Source organism: Medicago sativa, chromosome 4 (genome assembly GCF_051527215.1).
Source record: "Medicago sativa cultivar Bolivia chromosome 4, Bolivia_mono, whole genome shotgun sequence".
In the NCBI taxonomy this organism is placed as follows: Eukaryota; Viridiplantae; Streptophyta; class Magnoliopsida; order Fabales; family Fabaceae; genus Medicago; species Medicago sativa.
This window is the reverse complement of record NC_140752.1, coordinates 87915494-87937685: the sequence shown is the minus strand read 5'-3', so window position 1 is coordinate 87937685 and position 22192 is coordinate 87915494. Positions and strand designations below refer to the sequence as shown.

Below are 22192 nucleotides of genomic sequence, written 5' to 3'. Positions count from 1 at the left end.
TATATGATATAACATAATGAGTATGTGTAACATTCCAATTTGAGTATTAAGAATTTAAAATTTTTTCAACTCAAATGGAGTTTTACTTTAAGATTTCAACTTAAAATTTCATATAAATGACTTTGAATAACTTTATTTAGAAGAAAGATTTACAAAATATTTACATTTACATAAAAGACACCTTTAAAAATACAACGAATAATGAGACCCTAAACTAGACTCTACTGTGATCCGGCCTCTGATGATACTTTGAAAATTACTTATACCTGAAAAATAGAAATAAACATCGGGTGAGAGTATGAGTGTATGTCATTGCAAGGACCTTTGAATTGCTTCTAAAATTGAATTAATTCAAATTATTTCTGGTCAATTTGTTTTGATAAAAAAAAAGGATCCTAAAAATATGTCAGATTATATAGTTGATTTAATTATAATGCTATGAAGAGTATCATTTTATTTTTCTACGAAAGATGCAAAATCATCTTAGCATTTAATGAAATATCAATTGTCTAATTGAATGTATTTATTGGTTTTCTTTCATTGTGTTTTTCAGATGATGTTAGAGGTTCTTGGTACAAACTCAGATGAAGAAGAAAAAAATTAATTTTTTTTTTTGAGAAAGAAAGAAAAATTAATCTAACAACTAATTATTAAAATTTGCCAATACAAAGCATTTGTTTAATAGGATATATTTTTTCTTAATTAAATACATTAAATATATAACTTTTAACCTATGATGATCAACAAAATCTTATGTCTTTCATTTTAAATAGTATTCTAGACATTTTTTAAATTAAAAATAGAAAATAATTGATATTTTAAGGATCTTTTCCAATATGTTTTCTTAAGATAAAAATTTATGGAGAAAAAACAAAAAAAAAAACTAGGAGACGTAAACCTAATCTGATAAAAATTTAGGGACATAAATTGAATCCAAGAAAAGAGCCAACATGAACTAAGTTGTATAATCACATTAGGTTAAGAACAACCACATTAATTATGTAATATCCCGCTGAATTTGTAATAAATTGTCGTATCAGTTACATGTCATAACGGAAATAATTTTCAAAGGATTAATTACTTATTGAGAAATCGACGATATTCGGTAAGTTTCTCGTATTACTATTCCAACGGACATGAGAAATTAAATGGTTACGAATTAACGGAGGATAATTATGTCTTTTTCACTTGAAGGGCATTTTGGTAATATTTCCACCTAAGATTATTTAAATGAAAAATCCCTCACTTTCTTCATTCTTCTACACTCTTCTCTCACAAAAAAATCAGCACCTCCCTCTTCTCTTCCTCCTCCCTCACGTGTTTCATTCTTTCACTCCCACCATTACCTATTTCACTTTTGTAGCAAAATCAAGCTAGAAATGACATTTCATGTTGTAGAAAAATGATTTTGTGTTGTGTTTTGAGCATTAGAGGCAAGCTTGGGCAAGAAACAAGAACATTGAAGCTAGGGTTTGGCTTGGTAAGAAGATTGAGGCAGGGGCTGAATGTAAGTATAAGTGATTAATAGCTTAAATTGAGGTAAAAGTGATTATTTTGAGAAGAAATTCAAGTTATGTTGATTGATTAGAAGTAAAAGTTTTTACTGCCTTTGGGATGCTGTGATGACTCTGTTTTTGGGCTGTTAGTAGTATAAATTTTGTTGTTGCTGCTGTTTGGAATGAAAAGTTAGAAGTTAAAAGCCATAAGTTGTTCCAAAAGCTTCCATAATTGATCATTGAGTTAAATATGTTAGAATTTCTTTATGACTGGTGTAGGAGCTGTGTATACATATTTTCTTTGATTCTGGAAAATTTGAGTTGAAATTGAATTGTCTAGAGGTCATAAGCTGTCAGTAAGCTATTTTGGGAATTTTGCCTTAAATGACTAAGTTGTGGATTAACCGGTTGTATAAGTGGTTCATGGGGCTGAGTATATATGTTGGAACATCTTTGTTAAAGGATGGGTCGAAATTAATTTGATAGAAGCCATAAGCTGCTAATTAAGCTGTTTGTAAGTGCTTAAATAGCCAAACGACGTAGTTCTGGTGCAAGGACTGAAATTAAAATTTTCGTGTATGCTGGTTGATGAAGTAAGAGTATGTCACAAATGAGTTGAGTTGTTTTGGAAAGAGCAAGACCTATAAGCCAAGACATAAGCTATTTTGGAAAATGGATTATGGAGATTTGGAGCTAGCAAAAGCTGCAAATTGTGGATAAGCTGCTTGCAATTTCGGGACTAATGCCAAGGTGAGTTCCTTTAGTTTAGAACCCACCTTTGGGGATCAATTATGATTATGTTAGATTATTGAGATAATATGAATAATTAGACCATTTTTATGATTATTGGCCGACTGTGCAAGCATGACTATCATGCCATATGATTGGTACATTTGAAACATAATAAAAATGAGATAGTAGAATGATTATTTCTGAATTAGGTTTGGGGTATTTTGATGATGAGTATGAACATTTGAATTAGAGATTGAAATTGATGAATTAAGATGTTGGGCAAATTAATAATGAATTTAAAGAACTCACACATGAGTCTTTATAGCTGAGGAAATAGTGCAGTCATATGCATATTATATGTTTGATGTTTTGATTGTTAGAGAATTAAAGTTATTAATTTATTGGTATGTTAATGGTTGATATTAGTATGTGCTAGAAAGTAAATTAAATTTGTTGTACCGAAACTAACTGTGATTGATGTGGTTTACTGAATTCTTGAAGTGGTCTGATGAATAAATGCTAGGTAAGTTAAACCTAGAAAGTTATTGATGTCCTAATTGCATATGAAATGATTTGAAAGAAAATTTGAAATGCACCCTATGAGTAATATGCTCACATTGAATTATAGAAAATCACAGAAAAATGGAACGAGGAGAAAAATTGAAATGAGTAACATGCTCATAGAAAAAAGAAAGAGAAAGAAAAGAAGAAAAAAATGAGAATATTGAGAAAAACTCCGTTTGCTACAACGAAGAGATAATGTGGTATATTTCCCCGTTCGCCACAACGAAGAGATAATGTGGTATATTTCCGTTCGCCACAACGAAGAGATAATGTGGTATATTTCCGTTCGCCACAACGAAGAGATAATGTGGTTTATGTACAAATAATGAAAAGAGATAAATGATGAAATAGTTTATATTGAATGGTACAAATGAGAAAATATTTTATATTGATGAGATAATTTATATTGAGTTGTATAAATGAGAAAATAATTTATATACTTTGTTGATAGTAAATTCACATCATGAGATGAGATGATAAAGTATACGGGAATGTGTTAAATTTCAGTAGCTTTGTTCTTTAGAGAAGTGTATCGATATGAAAATTATGTTTGGAATGAATTAGCTACGAAGCAATATTTTATGGGCATTCTACTAATCGTTGGAAATGAGGAATTTTAGTTATGGAAATCCGGCTTAGTTAGCCGAAACTAGTTGTTATCAGAAAAGAATCAGAGACATACTCAAATAAGTATGTCAAAGTATAAGTTATATCAGAATACAATAGATTGGATATATGTTTATGATTATTGTTATGTTTATGATTAAAGTTATGAGTATGACTATATTTATTATATGATCAAAATAGTATTTCAGGCAGCGATTTTAGTTATCCCCTGATCGCTCAGTTATGCATAATGAAATTGTATAAACTCAAAATGGGTTGAGGTTAGAAACAGATGGCGATCCTAGGTTTACCGAGATTGCCTACAACCTAGGATAGATGGAACTCACTGAGACATTTTGTCTCACCCCAGTCCCTTTTATTTATTTCAGATATACGAGTTATTATACAATGGAAGGTTCTTGATGAAGAAACAAAAGTAGCTGGACCATATAAAGTACATGTCAGTGGCACTATTTCTGAGTTAACAGGTGAGAAATTCTATGATTTGTTCAGAGAGTTTTTATTTATTGTAATTTTAATGTACCCGATGCTAAGTTTAACACTCTTGCTAGATATACTAAGAAATTTTCTAGTAGGGGTGTTTCAAATTAACACTGCATCTTCGTCAAAATCCTTAAGACATTAGATATATGGATCATCTCATTTATATGTTTCTCCTCATCTACTGATGCATTCAATGTGAAACTTTAACTCACATATGACACATTAGCACCACTTAGTGTGATTTAATGGATGAAGGTTTATGCTCATTTCTTTCATGAGAAAAGAGAAAGTAAATTAGGAAATGAAAGATGATAAAAAAAAAATGAACATGAGAGAAATGATAATGAATATCTCTGCAATCAATACATCATAAAGTTCAGAGTTATGAGGAAGCCTACAATGAGTTGGATCATTACATTTGTCTAAGAGAAACCCCACAAATGAGATTAACACCACATCTTCATTCAAAACCTTAAGACATTAGGTATATTGGACATCTCATTTATGTGTTTCTCAATATTTACTCTTGCATCAAATGTAAAAGGTTAACTCACACATGTCACATTAACTTCTTCTCTCTAAGGGTGAGAATCTTGGTGTCTATGATTTGACGAAATATCCAAATAAGATTGGAGACACAACCTGTAAAAAAGATGGGTTGGTGGCACTTTTATAGAGGGGCGTTTTTACCCATTTCTTTCATGAGAAGAGCGTAAGTAAAATAGAAAAAGAAAGAAGATGAAAACGAAATTTAAACATGAGAGAAATGGTAAGGGAAAATAACGAGTTTTTGATAATTTATGAGTTTGTTGATGAAGTTATAAATTATTAGGTAATTTTTCTACCTAATATTAGAATCATTAAAAAATGTCACATAAATTTAAAATGTCTAATAAATGTGTATTTTGTCAACTCATCATAACACATCTATATATTTCCTTTTTTAGATCATCCAAAGACCAAAAGTGAAGGAATGTTAAATATTGCTTTCACCAAAAAATAATTCCATCAAAGTGAATGACATCAAAAGTTTAAAATGTAAGATAATAAAATTAACACAAATGACACCTAAAAATTAACAAAAACAAATCATTGTAATGCTGGGACTTCCTATGAAGCTTACATTGAACTATATTCAACATCACACCAAAAGAAATCACACAAATGAGATTGGCACCACATTTTTATCCAAAATCTTTAGATAAATGTATATGAGTCATTTCACTTATATGTTATTCATCATCTACTCTTCCATCTATTGTAAAATTTTAACTCATATCAAACACATTAACATCTCTCTCTCTCTCTCTCTCTCTCTCTCTCTCTCTCTCTCTCTCTCTCTCTCTCTCTCTCTCTCTCTCTCTCTCTCTCTCTCTCTCTCTCTCTCTCTCTCTCTCTCTCTCCCCAATGTGAGACTTTGTGTCCTTAATTATGTGACATACTACATAGTCAAATAAGGTCAAATTGAGGCACAACATGGTCAAAAAGGTGGATTGATGTAATTTAATGGATTGGGGTTTATGTTCCTATCTTTCATGAGAATAGAGATAAAAAAATTAGAAAAAGAAAGAAGATCATGAAAAATAAATTTGAGATTAAGAGATGTGATAGTGGTAAAAAAATAAAAATAAGAATTGTGTGTTTTGTCCATGAGGTTATAACAAATAGAGTGATTTTATAGTAATTTTATCGGTCTATTGAAGGAGTTTGAGATGTTTGGGTAATCAATTTACCAAAAAATTAAACTCAATTAAAAATACGCCACAACATTTAAAAATGTTCAATAAACATGTATTTTGACAACTCAACATAACACATCAACGTTTTTCTATCGTGAAATCCCAACGAAGACCAAAACTGAAGGAAGTTAAAATAATAGAGATTGATATTATGAAATATTGCATGCAAGCGAACAACATCAAAAAACTTCAATTTAATATAAAAATTATACAAACAACGTTGAAAAAACTAACAAAATAATTCATCAAAATGTTTAGAGTTTCATGGCCACCTACAATGAGGTAGATCATCACAAAGCACAAAACTGAGATTGACACCACATCATCGCCCAAAACCTTAAAATATTATGTATATTGGTCATCTCACTTATATGTTTTTAAAGATCTACGTACTTGCATATATTGTGGAATTTTAAGTCACAATTGGCACTTTAACATATCTCCCATAAGTGTGAGACTCTTGCGCATGAGGTCTGGTGACATAGCCAAATAAGGTCAACCAGAGGCACAACATGGTAAAAAATATGGGTTGATAGTGTTTTGATGGACGTAGGTTTATGATCATCTTTCATAAAAAAGAGAAAGGAAATTAGAAAAAGAAAGAATATAAAAAATATATTTAAAGATAATAGAAATGATAAAGGAAAAAAGTAGTGTGTTTTATTCATTGACGTGTTAGGAATATAGCGGGTTACTGGTAATTTTATGATATAGTTGAAGATTTATTAGTAATTATTTCACCCAAAAAAGATATAATCAATTAAAAAATATTACATCAATTTTAAATGTCTGATAAACATGTGATTTTTTTTTTTAGGGAGATAAGTATGTGATTTGTTAACTTAACATAACACGTCTACATTTTTCTATTACTAGATCCCACCAAAGACCAAAAGTGAAGGTATTTAAAATAGTAGAGATTGGATATTTTTTTCTTTCATGAGAGTGAACATCTAAAAACTTATATTTAATATAATAAAATTAAACCAATGACATCAAAAAACTAAAAAAAATAGTTCATCATAGTGTTTGGAGTTTTGAGCGAGCTTATAATGGATTGATCATCACATTTGACTAATAGAAACCCCAAAAATGAGATTGACACCACATCTTCACATAAAACCTGAAAGACATTATGTATATTGGTATTGGTCATCTCACATTCATGTTTCTCAATATATACTTTTGCTTCCAAGGTAGAAGTTTAACTCACACATGACACATAAACATATCTCTATTATGTGTGAGACAGTCCGTATTTCTGATCTGGTGAGAGAGCCAAATAAGATCAGAGGCATAACATGTTAAAAAATATGGGTTGGTAGTGGTTTTATAGGGAAATGTTTTTTTTCCTTTCTTTCATGAGAAAGGAGAAAGTATATTAGAAAAATAAAGAAGACGAAAAAGGAATTTGAACATGAGAGAAATGAAAAGAGAAACAAGTAAGGAGTGATTGTTTTTCTCTAAGATAATAAAGTATATAATGAGTTATTGGTAATATTATACATTTATTGAAGGAGATAAGAATTAATCTGTAATTATCTTACCAAAATATTAGACTCATTAAAAAAATGCCACAACAATTTAAAATTTCTAATAAACATGTATGTATTTTTTATCTCAACAAAACACATCTACATTTTACTATTGTCAGATCTTACCAAAGATCAAAAGTGAATGAATCAGATATAACAAAGGTTGAATAATTTTTTGACATTTAAGATAAAAAATTAAACAAAACGACATTCAAAAACTAACAAATAAAAATATCACAACGTTGGAACTTCTGTGAGAGTTAAAATTGAGTTGTATGATCACATTAGGTTAAGAGCAATCACACGAGTGAGCTTAACATCACACCTTCATCCAATGTCTCAAGGTATTACAGCATGGAGCATATTATTTATTTGTTGGTCACATCTACTCTTGCATACAATGTGAAATTTTAACTTACACTTAACACATTAACATCTCTCCATTAAGTGTCAGACTCTCCGTGTTCGTGACTCACCACCTAGAACACTCCCGCTCCCCTACAACGTTGAACCATGATATCATACCACAGTTGGACTTTCTGGAGGAGCCAACAATAATTTGGATCAGCTCATCGGAGAAAGGGCAACCACACGGTGAAAATGATACTACAGTTTCATCCAAAAATTTAAGGCTTAAGTATGAGTTTTTCACTCTTTTGATGTTCAACCTGTACTCTTTCATCTAATGTTGAACTTTAATTGACTTTTGCTACATCGCAATATTATCTCTTAAGTTTGAAGGAATTCTAGCCCGTGCTTGGCACGGGTTTCCATGCTAGTATAATAAAAAAGTATAACAAATTTGATGAGTATATTTATTCTTACTTTTTCATTATCTCAATTATATCCTTAAACAACTTTTTCTATAATAAAGATTGTTGTTGATGTCATTAATAAAAAAGCAACAAACATTTATATTTTTAGTTTTAATCAAAATCAAAATTTTATAAAAAAACAACGTTCGTAATTTTTAAACATTAATGCAATAAAAAGAGCGGAAAGACGGGCACATGAGCGCATGTCTTTTTGCTAGTATATAGTATAGATTATATTTTTTTAAAGATATTATATTTATTATATTGTTGGTATCGGTAAAAAAAAGATAAATATAGCTTTTTTTTGTGGTACAAAGATAAATATAGTTTGTTATAATATGAAAGTACAAAATATCTATTATTTATACCTACAATTTTAATAAAAATCAAATTAATTTTCCTTAATAAAAATCAAATTAATTTTAATCAAAATTTTATAAAAACTATCGTTTATAATTTATACGCATTAGTGTAACTGTACCCATCTAAACGTTAAGATTAATTTTCTTTAAAAAAACGTTAAGATTAATTTGAATATTGTTTCTCTTAGTTTCTTGAAAAAAATAAAGATTACTTTGAATATTGTTTTTTTGTAAGATAATAAATTAGGCTGAAAAAAAATTAAATTGGGCTACAAAGAAATTAGGCTAGGCTATTTGCTTGTCCTATATATAGAGCGGTAAATAACTACTTTTTTTAGTCTCGTGTTTTTGCTGCAATTGTCGCACTCACACTTTGCTAAGGTTCACCTTTGTCGACACCGAGTGTTTTGTTTTGGGATTTAGAAGATAATTTACTTGAGAGATATCATGCCAACTGTTGCTACCTTTGATAAGGTAGGTTTTTATTTTCTTCAATGATATATCTTGCTTTCTTAATCTTCCTGAATTTGCTTTGTCAATAGGATTAGCTTTTTTGTGCTATTGAATCTACCGGTGTTTAAATTGAGTGCTATTGAATCTACCGGTGTTTAAATTGAATCACTTCATGCAGGCTCTATTACTATCGGCGTTACTCGGGTTGCTTGTAGTTCTCATCCCTGGTAGATATGAGTTGTTGCATTCATCTGTTACCGCTGGACTTGGATGGTTTCGGTGAGTTGTTACAATCGAATTATTCATCACAGTTGGATTTTTTATTTTATTTGGAATTGGATTCACATCACAGTTGGATTTTTTATTTTATTTGGAATTGGATTCACTTTTGTAAAAAAATATTTTATGGCCTAACTTCTTTAAACACTACGGTTGTTTTATTCTGAATTGAGTAACGCTGCTTCTCGCGAAAAATTGCTTCGGTAAAGTATCCCGACTATTTATATTGTTTTAAATTTGTAACTGTTGCATATTGATGTCTTTAAATCCAACCAATGATTTCTACTAAAAGAATCCAACGATGGCAATCAATTCGTGAAACCCTCGTGATAGTTTGTTTTTACTGCATATAGTGGTGAATTTTGTTCTTTCATAAAGATTTGAATAAATTCATGAGTAACTAACTAACTACTCATTAACATCTATTTAATAATAATGGTTCTAAGGAATATATAAATGGAAAATGCTATTTCTCTAGAAAAATAGCATCAAGAATTTTTCAAGACACAGTTGGCAAGTTTTAATTGCATGATTTATTTGTTCACTTCCTATTTTTCAGCCACACATCCTTGAATTGTGGCAAATAGTGCATTGTGATTGACTGCTCTTTATTCTTAAATAATTCTTGATGTTATTTTTCTAGAGATATAACATTGCTCTATATAAATATTAACAAAACATTTTTCTTTTACATGCTAGAAATAAAATTTTCCTGTTTATATTCCATAAAGTTATTCGCGTGATAAATTTAGTAAAATTTGAAACAAAAGCACACTTTGAAAAGGTGGCATGTTTTATTTGTTTTCTTTTCAATGTTATTGAGTCCTTTGCATTTCTTTATGTGATGCTATTAGTGTATTAGTGCATTAGACTTAAGTATAGTTACTTCAGCCTAAGCCTATTAAGATTAGTCACTTAAGTACATCATTGTACTCTATATATACTAATGAGTCAAGATCTTCTCCATTTTGTATCATCTCCATTTATGCATTTGGAGAGATATAGACTCAAAAAAAATTGGAAAAAGTAAAAAATAATTAATGATTGTGGGACCCACTTAGTGGTAGGATTCACTATCTATTTTATTTGTCTATCTCTCTCCAAATTGTGTACTTCCATTTATTTTATCAAATGGAGAGGATTCTAATCCATATAGAGTCAAGATCTTCTCCATTTTGTATCATCTCCATTTCTGCATTTGGAGAGATATAGACTCAAAAAAATTGGAAAAAGTAAAAAATAATTAATGATTGTGGGACCCACTTAGTGGTAGGATTCACTATCTATTTTATTTGTCTATCTCTCTCCAAATTGTGTACTTCCATTTATTTTATCAAATGGAGAGGATTCTAATCCATATAGAGTCAAGATCTTCTCCATTTTGTATCATCTCCATTTCTGCATTTGGAGAGATATAGACTCAAAAAAAAATTGGAAAAAGTAAAAAATAATTAATGATTGTGGGACCCACTTAGTGGTAGGATTCACTATCTATTTTATTTGTCTATCTCTCTCCAAATTGTGTACTTCCATTTATTTTATCAAATGGAGAGGATTCTAATCCATATAGAGTCAAGATCTTCTCCATTTTGTATCATCTCCATTTCTGCATTTGGAGAGATATAGACTCAAAAAAAATTGGAAAAAGTAAAAAATAATTAATGATTGTGGGACCCACTTAGTGGTAGGATTCACTATCTATTTTATTTGTCTATCTCTCTCCAAATTGTGTACTTCCATTTATTTTATCAAATGGAGAGGATTCTAATCCATAGAGTCAAGATCTTCTCCATTTTGTATCATCTCCATTTCTGCATTTGGAGAGATATAGACTCAAAAAAAATTGGAAAAAGTAAAAAATAATTAATGATTGTGGGACCCACTTAGTGGTAGGATTCACTATCTATTTTATTTGTCTATCTCTCTCCAAATTGTGTACTTCCATTTATTTTATCAAATGGAGAGGATTCTAATCCATATAGAGTCAAGATCTTCTCCATTTTGTATCATCTCCATTTCTGCATTTGGAGAGATATAGACTCAAAAAAAATTGGAAAAAGTAAAAAGTAATAAATTACTTGTAGGGTAGTGTTAACTTGTGCCCTCAGGGCACATGTTAAGAATCTAATAATGGAATTAAATAATAAATTTTGTCTTGAAAAAATAAAAAATCAAATTTCAAGAATATTGAATGCACAATTTCCAACAAAATATTTTTATCTTTGGCTTCTAAGTCTTGAGGGCACAAGATAACATTTCTCATACTTGTATTGAACTATTCAGATAATAATGAATAATACTTTCTGATTTCACTTTCCCTCTTTCTCTCTCCTTTATCTTTCTCTCTCTCTCTCTCCTCTAACCGTTTCTGTAACAACCTCCATTGATGAAGCTTAGAGCTTCTATCAGATGCATCTTTTATCGTTTTAACTTAATGGTTTTAATTTCTTTTTTCAGAACCATGGAAAATAAAGTATTTCAGGATCATGTTGGGTCACTTTGGCAATATGCCTTCCTTGCTGTATTAATGATTATAATGTTTTTCAAAACCTTGGCAAAAGTATCAAAAATGTTTTTCGGAACCTTGGCAAATAAAGTATTTAAGGATGATGTTGAGGATGAAGGGGGTCTGTCACTTTGGCAACATGTTGTCGTTGCTATAGTAAGAGTCGTGGCATTGTTTGCATCTTATAGTGGAAGTTTTGAATTCTTTAAGGATACCGTTGGCATAGAAGAAATATATTGTATTGTTGGTAAGTGTTGAGTGCTTGCAAATTATTTAATAAATGCATTATTTCTCTTTTTTTGGCTTGAAATGACAATACAAGTAATGATACATGAATATTAAGTTTTTTTTTTTTAATGACAAATGTTAATTGTTATGTTACCTCCAACTTTTTAACCTTAGTTCAAATCAATTGAACTATCTAACCCTCCATGAAGATTAAGGTTATATCCAGTTATTTAATATGAACTCTTAATGTATACCCAAGAGACTGCATATTTATAGTTATTCACCTTTTTTTGTATGCTTTTGTTTCTATTAGTGCTCTTGTACTTTGTTGTTTTTTGTTTGTTCTATTTGTGTACCAAGTTGTGATTCTGGATATTTCAAAAGTTTATATAATTCAACACTTATATATCAAGATTTCTCATTTATTGATCACTAGTTTTCTTCTGATTGGAAATGTGATATTCCATATGGATTACTGCAAAAAAGATTGTATTCTCACTGTTTGCTACATAATCTCTTGTTCAGGTGCATTTAGTGTAGCTGTATTCTTTGCAGCAGCTTGCAGTTTTCCATTTGAATATGTGATGACTCGGATTAACAAGATGCAACCTGATGCTGAAGGAAAATATCCATACACCGGCTATCTTGACTGTGCTGTCAAAACCTTCCAAGCAGGAGGACCATTCAAATTTTTTACTGGATTCTCTCTCATTTGTGCCAAGATTTTTCGTTTTCTTCTATTATTCTCTCGCCTTTTTATATTCATTATTCTATCCAGCAACGGAGGAGGGAAGTCACGTGTGTAATACTCTAGGGAATTGGGGGGCTTCGTGATAATTGGAGTTTGATTACTTTAGTGCCGTTTTCTTTCTTTAATTTGGTGGTAATTGTTTCTAGTCAAAAATACTTTCCGTTTCATTAATTCGACAAGATTTTTGGAGAGACATATTACCTATATAAGTGATAACGTAAATATTTTATTTTATAACGAATGTTAGCAAGTACTAAAAAAAATTTCTTTGTTCGGATTTGAACACATGACCTCCAACTTTTTATCGTTAATCTCAAATAAGTTTGAGTTACCCAACCTACAAACAATATTTAAGACTCTTGGCCTAACGTTTCTTGTGCTCATTATGATTCTTTGCGTTTTGAATAAATTCGCTTCTTAAAAAAAAAAAATTAATGTAGTATTTTGATCCATGACAATTTTTAGTATTTTGGTCCACGGCAATTTTTTGGGCCGCCCAACTTGATCCCAACAAAAAAGTAATACAAAACTAGTTTTGATATTTTAAAATTGGGATAAATAAGCCACTATTCTTCTGGTCAAAAAAAATAAAATAGAAGTCAGTGTTCTTTTTTTGTAACGAGTTTTGTTTTTTTGACAAATTTTTTTGAAACGAGTTTTTTTTTGACAGAAACAAATGATATTCATTTATTCAAATTGATAGAATACATCAGAGACAATAACTTGATCAATATCGTTAAAAACGTAAAGGGTGAATCTGCGAACAAACTCACAGCACCCAAGTTAATAGCATACAACGGCAAAATGTCTACAAGTAATATGATAAAATCGAAATCACCAGAATACTCATGCTGCTGGATCTGCAACGTTGACGCCCAAATCATTGATTGAATTTGTGATTGTCTGAAGCTGATCTTTCAATACGAACCAAACGAACACCGCACAACAAAAGATGCGAAATCAAACAACGCCGCACAAGACGACAAACAACACAATGTCGCACTAAGACGACGAAATCACGAAAGAAAAACTTGATGTATGTGGAAATCACTTATTTAGATTGAAAGAAAGGGGGAAAAAAGATGCAGAGGGATGATTCTAGGTCAAAAATTGACCTAAAATCACCCCTCCTCGATGAGTGAAAGAGGAAGAAAACTTAGAGAGGAGACAAAGTTTCTCTCACTAAAAAATTAGGGTCGGCTCTCCTTTTTTTGAAATGAGTTGTTGACTAATATATGTATTTTTATAAAAATGTTAAGATTAATTTGAATAATTTTTTTGGGGGGTGGGGGAAAAAAAATAAGAATAGTTTTTTAGTAAGATAATAAATTGGGCCAAAATTTTTTTTTTAAATTGGGCTATGAAAAAAAGGAGAGATTAAATTGAATTCTGTTTTTCCCCTGCACTTTTCGCTCGCGCCCTGCAGCCATCCCAAAAATGCCCTTGCATTAGTTAACTAACGCAAGTGTAAAATTATGCGTTACTTAACTAACGCAGCGTGACTTAAGTAACGCACGTGTAAAAACCGTTTTTTTACACTTACGTGACTTAAGTCACGCTGCGTGAGTTAACTCACGCTGAAATTAACACGTGCGTGAGTTAACTCACGCAAGTTTTGTTTTTGCATTTTCAAAATGTTTCAATGAACAGTTCTATTATCAAGTGAGGGGCAGGCATGTGTTATGTTAAGACACTGATTTTGTTCCTTTTACTACTACTAAAATTATGTAGATAGAGACAATTGGTTGAACAAAAATAATGAAATTGGTGAGATAGTTAATGAAATTGGTGAGGTAGTTGAGTGAGTTATTTATGTTGTAAAATTGAATTCAGAATGGGAAAAAAAGAAGAAGAGAATTTATGTATGTGTAAAAAAGCATAGCATAGTGAAGTGGTAGGTGACAAGTTGGTGAGTGTTACTGTTGAGGAGTCTCGAAAAGGCTTAGAATGAATTTGATTGCTATGAAGCTGTCACTGTTGACTCTGTTCTGTTTCACTTTAACTCAGTTAACTCACGCACAAACAAAACTAAGTCACGCATGTGAAAATGCAAAAACAAAGCTTGCGTGAGTTAATTCACGCAAGTGTTAATTTCAGCGTGAGTTAACTCACGCAGCGTGACTTAAGTCACGCATGTGTAAAAACTAAGTCACGTATTTTTTACACTTGCGTTAGTTAACTAGCGCAGGGGTATTTTTGGAATGCCTGCAGGGCGCGAGTGTTTTGTGTTGGGTGAAGAGCAAAATTCGATTAAATTAGGTATGGCTATTTGCTTGTCCTATATATAGAGCTGTGAAATAACTACTTTTTTTAGTTTCTTGATTTTGCTCTGAGTCGGCTGCAATTGTCGCATCCACACTATGGTAAACCAGTTTGCAAAGGTTTTCTTATTTTATTTCTTCCATTGTTTCTCTCTTGGATCTTGTTTTATTTTTCTATTAATCTTGCTGTATTTGCGATTTTGTGATATTGTTTTCAATACATTTTATTGTTTTTTTTTCGACAAAAATATATTTTATTATTTTATTTGTCTAGCCATGGATGTGCTAGTGGAATTTATATTTGGTTGCTTTGGTTTAAAAATTATTATGGCCGTCTCTATACGCGGTTGTTGTGGCAGCGTTTGGGAGTATAAATAAAACACCATAGTCGTCAAGAAGAAAAATCACAGCAGAGGATTTTAGTTCTAGAGGATGAAGATTAAGTTTGTGGACTTTACGGTTACTATAAATCCTTTCTAGGGATGCGGCTGTTACAAATCCATTTTAGGGTTAACATTTTGGCAATTGCTCTTTATATGTCCTTCAAATTGTTTAACAGCTTTGAAGTAAGTACATCATGGTTGCAACCCGATTAATAAGCAAGGATTGTAACTCCCAAAAAATTTGGTGCATCGTATTTTAAGACTCGATAAATTAGATGGACTTTTGAATAATATAAAGGTCTAAAGAGCAACCGTTTATTATTATAACAACTCTTGTTAATTTGCATCTTAATGTTAATCTAATGTTTTTAGATCTAAATAAAAAGTACATACTTGTTGATTTAGGTTTAATTTTTTTAGATTGGTGTACATTAACAAGTACAAAGAGAGTACTTGTTTTATTTTTTTGGTTATTGATTGATGAGTACTTTATTGAATCTACCAGTGTCTAAATTGAATCACCTCATTCATGCAGGGTCCATTAGCAGCTATTTTACTAGGGTTGCTTGCAGCTCTCATTGCTAGATATCGGCTCGGACTTGGACGGTTTCTGTGAGTTGTTATGACCGAATTATTCATCACAGTTGGAATTTTTATTTTTATTTTGGAATTGGATTCACTTTTGTTAACAATTATTTTATGGCGCTTTTACTAAAAAAAATATTTTATGGCGCAATTTCCTTAGCTTTCCTCAAACACCGTTGTTTTATTCTGATGTGGGGCTTTTGAATTTTTCTTTTTCTTCAAGTAAGCACACATGGAACCTTAATCCATTATAGCGGGTTTGTTTCAAGATACTTTGTATATTTCTAAAAATAAAATGATAAAAAAAATATGCCTTGTTTGTTATAAATTTTATTCTTTAGTACAAAAGATGTCTAAGAAAGAAAAACATCCCCAAAGAAAAGGGTGATTTTTTTTCCATGAAGATAATAATAGATTCAAGTGTAGCTACTCATTAACCTCTCTTTGATAATGGTTCCAAGGAATATACAAATATTAACAAAACTTTATCTTTAAAATGCTAGAAATACAACTTTACTCTTTATATTCCCATAAAGTTGTTCTCGGAATAAATTTAGTAAAGTTTGAAACAAGGGCACCCTTTGAAAAGGGGGGCATGTTTTATTTGTTTTCTTTTCAATGTTTGTGTGAGTCCTTTCCATTCTTATGTGATGCATCTTCTATCGTTTTAATATAATGGTTTTAATGTTTTTCAGAACCTTGGCAAATAAAGCATCTAAAATGTTTTTCAGAACCTTGGCAGAGGCAAATAAAGTATCTAAGGATGGTAAGTGTTGAGTGCTTGCAAATTACTCCCTCCGTTTCAAAATGAGTGTCGCTTTAGCCAAAAAAATTTGTTTCAAAATGAGTGTCGCTTTCAGTTTCCAATGCAATAATAACTTTTTCTTTTCAATTGTACCCTCCAATTAATACTCTGTTCACTACTTCCAAAGCATTACTTTTAAAACTAACCAATAGTTAATAAGGATAATTTGGTAAAATAACCATTCTCTTTCTCTTAATCATTGCATTTCTTAATATGTGTGTAAACACCTAAAACGACACTCATTTTGAAACGGAGGGAGTATTTAATAAATAAATGCATTACTTTCTCTTTTTTTGGTTTGAACTCTTGACCTCAAAGTCCTTAATCTTTAACTCAAACCGGTTGAGCTCTCCAAGTTTTTTGATCCAAATTGTATCCATAAATCTAATTTGGTTCAGTTTGGATAAACCATTTGCACACCCCTATCTCCAACCCTCCATGAGATTAAGGTTATATCCAGTTATTTAATATGAATAGTTCCTAGTACTGGAAAAGCTTTACAATTTTTTTTGAACAATCAGCTAGTTTGATAGGATGACTATAACAAATTACTTGAGTTTTTGGAAAGTCAATTCAATTATTTTAATTTTTTTGAGAGTGTCTCTTTGATTTATTGGCTGGATGAACTTTGAAGTGGTTGTTTTTTTAATTTAACCTACCTTTTTGTTTTCTCAAATTTTAGTTTAAAGAATTGAGCACTGTACACACATCAAAAGCTCGAGCAAGCTAATAAGATTTGATTGCCCTAGCTTATATATTTTACACCATATGCCGGCCTGTTAAAGGTTAATCTTATTTTGTTGCAGTAAGTTGGTTATTCACTATGCAAATAATTAAAACTTATCCTTAATCCAACTATCAATTCATTGTTTTTGAAACGTTGAATCCCGTTCTTTATCTTGCAATATCCATGGTATGGCACTATACTCTGTACAAACTCTTTATGTATACCCAAGAGACTATATATTTATAGTTATTCACTTTTTTTGTTTCTATTAGTGCTCTTGAACTTTGTTCGGTGCTTTTTGTTTCAATTATTTTCATTCTAAGTTTGGATATAATTCAACACTTATATATCAAGATTTCTCATTTATTGAACGCTAATTTTCGTGTGACTTGTAATGTGATTTTCCATTTTGATTATGTACATTAGTTAAGCTACATATGTGGAAGTCTCTTTTTATTATGCTGCAAGAAGATTTTACTTTCACCATTTGCTTATTTATCTCTTTGTAGGTGCAATTAGTGCATATGTATGTTCTGAAGCAGCATGCAGTTTTTCATCTGAAGGAAAATATCCATACACTGACTTTATTATTGACTGTGTTTACAAAGTCTTCAAAGCAATTTATCGTTTGCTCGTAATATTATTTATTATGCTCTTTGTAAGTCTTGTCTATGGTGGTGGTTTTTGTATGGTACTTCACTATCGTACCACTCAAGGGACTTGAACACCTACTGTCATATGTCTCCCGTATTAATTGGATTTGGGTTACCTTAGTGCAACTTTCTTTCTTCTAATTGTTTATATAACATTCGACCTTTATATTTAGACATCCATAATTCTCAAACATCAATTCAACATCTCATTTTCTCTATTTCTTTTCATTTTCTTCCTTTAAAAAAAGATAAGCATCTCATGCCATCTCTTTCTTTTTATTACATCACTCTCTCTATTTGTATCTCTTTCATGGTATTGAATAGTTTGTGGATGTAAAAAAAAATAGTTTCCTACAATATTTAGTGTTACTGTTTAGAATAGGAGTTGAACACTTTGGTAATGTGGAACAATTTTTTGACTTTAGAGCAATAAAAAGTAATTATATTTTTTCATTGGTCGATAAAAATTAAAAAGAACATAAGAATGTATAGTATAAAAATAAAATAAAAACATAAACGTCAAAAAGAGCCAAAGTTTTTTTTTTTTATTGTATAGTATAATGTTAAAGCTAGTCGACGACTAGTAGTCGTGTCTTGGAGATTCAAAAGAGCCAAAGAAAATCTCAAACTTAGCGACTAGCGAGTTAACTGATGTAATAACATATTATTCATCCGTTGTTAATTATAAGCAAATTTTAACTTTTTAGGTTCATTCAATTAATGATGTATGTGGTCTATAATATAGATCATTTACATTATTTATTGAATGAATCTAAAAAAATCAAAATTTGCTTATAATTGACAAGAGAGAGTACTCACCAACAAGATCATTACATCGTAATTATCACTTGAGCTTAGGTTTTTATGGGTTAAGCAGGCTTACCAACTAGATCAATTTATGTTGGCTCTTAACTTTTCTATATGTCGAGAGAGAGTTAGGATCCTCTCCATTTATAAAAATAAATGGACATTATTATTTATAAAGAGATACACACAAAATATAGATTATAGGTTCTACCAACAAGTGAATTTCATCATCATTAATTATTTTCAAATTTTGTTGTGTATTTATCTCTCCAAATGGAAGAAATGGACGAGATCCAAAATGGAGATAATATTGACTCATGTAGATCTTCTTCATTTATCTCTTTCTCCATTCCTTCCATTTAGAGAGATAATAAAGACACATAAAATTTTGAAAAAAGTAAAATATAATTAATGATGGTGGGACTCACTTAATGGTAGGACCCACGATCTATTTTTTGTGTGTATGTCTCTCTAAATTGCAAACTCCATTTATTTTGCAAAATGGAGAGGATCTTAACCCCATCTCGAGGGAGTCAAGATCATATTTATGTTCTTCTCCATTTTTTCCATTTAGAGATATAAAGACACATAAAGTTTTAAAAATAAACAAATAATTAATGATGGTAGAAACCACTTAATGGTAGGACCCACATCATTTATTTTTTGTGTATTTCTCTCTCTAAGTGGCGTCTTCCATTTATTTTCATAAATAATCCTTGCTCATCTCGAGGAGTGTTATTAACTACTCCATCCATTTTTAATTATAAGCAAATTTTAATTTTTAGGTTCATTAAATTAATGATGTACTCCCTCCGTCTCACAATAATTGTCACTTTACCATTTTTTCTTTTTCTCAAAATAATTGTCACTTTAGAATACCAATGCAGCATTTATTTATTTTTTCCATTAATATACCCATATTTATTGAATTTCATCTAACTTAACTACTTCACTAACTACAATTAATAAGGGTGTTTTAGTAAATGACACTAATTTTACTATCAAAATCAACCCAACTAATCATTTCCTTAATAACCGTGCACAAACCTTAAACGACTATAATTTAGAGACGGAGGGAGTATGATGTAGTTCATAATATGGATCACATACACTATTAATTGAACGAACCGAAAAAGTTAATTTTATTTATAATTAGTAACAGAGAGTAGTACTCCATCCGTCCCTAATTATAAGCAAATTTGATTTTTTTGTTCATTCAATTAATGATGTATGTGGTCCATAATATGAATCACATACATTATCAATTGAATGAACTAAAAAAATCAAATTTGCTTATAGTTAGAGACGGAGGGAGTACATGTCTTCGAAATACAACAAGCTTGAGTAATTCGTGTGATTTGACAATGGATTTGTATTTAGGACGGAAGTAATACTATTATCAAAATGTTTCACTAGTGTAGTTAATGTTGGTACCCCCTCCACTTGGGAGCATTAAAATCAATGTCGACGACAGCTTCAATCCTTCGACATTTTAAATAGGAAATAAATTTTTATTTTCTCATCAATAAAATATGGATAACTCTACTATGTGTTAACATAGGGCCGGTTCATTGTTCGTCGAGGATGGGTTAGACCATCGAGACTCATAATTTTTGGGTGCCCATAGTATTTTTTATACATATAAAACTCAAAATATTCATTATATAGTATCAACGCTAACCATTTTTAATCAATTTGTAGCATTCTAGTGTTAAAGAGTAGCGCGTGAATTCCTCTGGTCAGGGGTTCAAATCCCTGTTATTTTTTAAATTGTGTTGATTTACCTTCCACTATTTATAGTGAAAAATAAATGAATCGTATAGAGTTATCCACCTTTTGTTGATGGGTAATGTAGTTGTCTTCATAATGGAAACATGAGGTATCATTGGGTATAACTCGCAAACTTATGAAATACTATGCTAACTAGAGATCGAACTTGGATACTCTTGATTGATAATTAATTTTGAACTTAATATAAAGTTAAGAATATTATTTTTGACTTAGAAATTTAAGTGTTACAAATTTTAATTAAAAATAAAGGATTGAAGCACAAATAATAAATATTTTTAAATTTAATTAAACTAAATAAAATGACTCCTAAGTCATGAATATCATTTGTCAAAAAAGGAGTCATGCATATCGATCATCAAAATACCATCAATCAACTACAAACATATCAATCACTAAAAATACCATCAACTAACTTCATGCATGAATTTTAGACCTTCTTCCAAATTCTTCATGCATTAAATAAATTTTTTAGAATCATACATTAGTTTTTTTTTAGAGAATTATAGTTAGTTATGACCCTTATTACATTTACCCCCTAAAAAATTTACTGCATCTATATATTACTAGCGTTCAGACGGACACTCCGTGCCAGTCTGTCTGCTCTTTTTACCGTGCTAATTCGTATAAATTACGAACAATATTTTTTATAAAATTTTGATTAAAATTGTTTTGACTTTGATTAAAATTATAGGTAGAGAAGGACAAAAAAAAATATAGGTATAGATAATAGATATTTTGCACTTTCGTATTGTAACAAACTATACTTATATTTTTCAATGATATCAACAATATAAAAAATATAATATAAATTCTTATATTTTTTTATGAAATTTGAATTTTGATTAAAATTATATGTATAAGAAACTATATATAACAAATTATATGTTTGTGACTTTTAAATAGTACCCTAACAAACTATGTTTATTTGGATAAGAATCTACTTCAGTGGCAGATCTTGACTAAAAATGTAGGGGGAGCCAGATATTTGTAATATATATATATATATATATATATATATATATATATATATATATATATATATATATATATAGTTTGTTTCATATATTAAAATCTTATGTGGTGCAATGGTTCGCTAGGCTTAATTCTACCCTGCGAAACGTCTTACGGTTTATGCCTAATATGGTATTAATACTGAACTTGGGGGGAGCCATGGCTACCATGGACTCTTGAGAAGATCCGCCACTGCTACTCTTGTTGTCAAAGAAGAGGTGGTCAAAGGTATTGAGTTGGACTTAGAATCTAAGCTCTCTGTTGCAAAACAATTTCAATGGGCTCTTGAGAAGATCCGTCACTGCTACTCTTGTTGTCAAAGAAGAGGTGGTCAAAGGTATTGAGTTGGACTTAGAATCTAAGCTCTTTGTTGCAAAATAATTTCATGGTGAAGAGGTGGTGAGGGGTAAACCGTCGGTGTTACTTGCAAGCTTTCATGCTTTAACTTGGAGTGTAGACATCTCAAATGCACGTAGTGTGTATTTCATGGAAGCGTGGAAAGAACACGATGAAAGGATGGTAATGTATTGCTATTATAAGCGTGTTGGAATTCCTAGAGCTCACGATGTAGAGGCTTTTAGGTTGGTAGCCAAAAATAC

The 22192-nt window shown here is 30.6% G+C and overlaps 2 protein-coding genes across 6 annotated transcripts; both read left to right on the top strand.

Annotated features, from left to right (window-relative positions):
• Positions 1–1007: 1007 nt before the first annotated feature.
• On the top strand, positions 1008–12792 carry LOC146933326 (uncharacterized). 5 transcript variants are annotated; one of them, XR_015007424.1, is made up of 5 exons: positions 1008–2246; positions 3788–3886; positions 8985–9085; positions 11543–11838; positions 12345–12792. XR_015007424.1 is itself a non-coding variant. In XM_085705120.1 (4 exons), the coding sequence occupies exons 1-4, from the start codon at positions 8801–8803 to the stop codon at positions 12623–12625; spliced, it is 705 nt and encodes a 234-aa protein (XP_085561246.1). In that variant the 5' UTR covers positions 8572–8800; the 3' UTR covers positions 12626–12792. The 5 variants fall into 5 exon arrangements, 1 of the variants encoding a protein (XP_085561246.1); XR_015007425.1 differs by lacking the exon at positions 11543–11838; XM_085705120.1 differs by lacking the exons at positions 1008–2246; positions 3788–3886 and adding an exon at positions 8572–8827.
• Positions 12793–14820: 2028 nt separating this feature from the next.
• On the top strand, positions 14821–18110 carry LOC146933325 (uncharacterized). The gene is made up of 4 exons (XM_085708389.1): positions 14821–14933; positions 15750–15826; positions 16495–16565; positions 17841–18110. The coding sequence occupies exons 1-4, from the start codon at positions 14931–14933 to the stop codon at positions 18053–18055; spliced, it is 366 nt and encodes a 121-aa protein (XP_085564515.1). The 5' UTR covers positions 14821–14930; the 3' UTR covers positions 18056–18110.
• The last annotated feature ends 4082 nt before the right edge of the window (positions 18111–22192 follow it).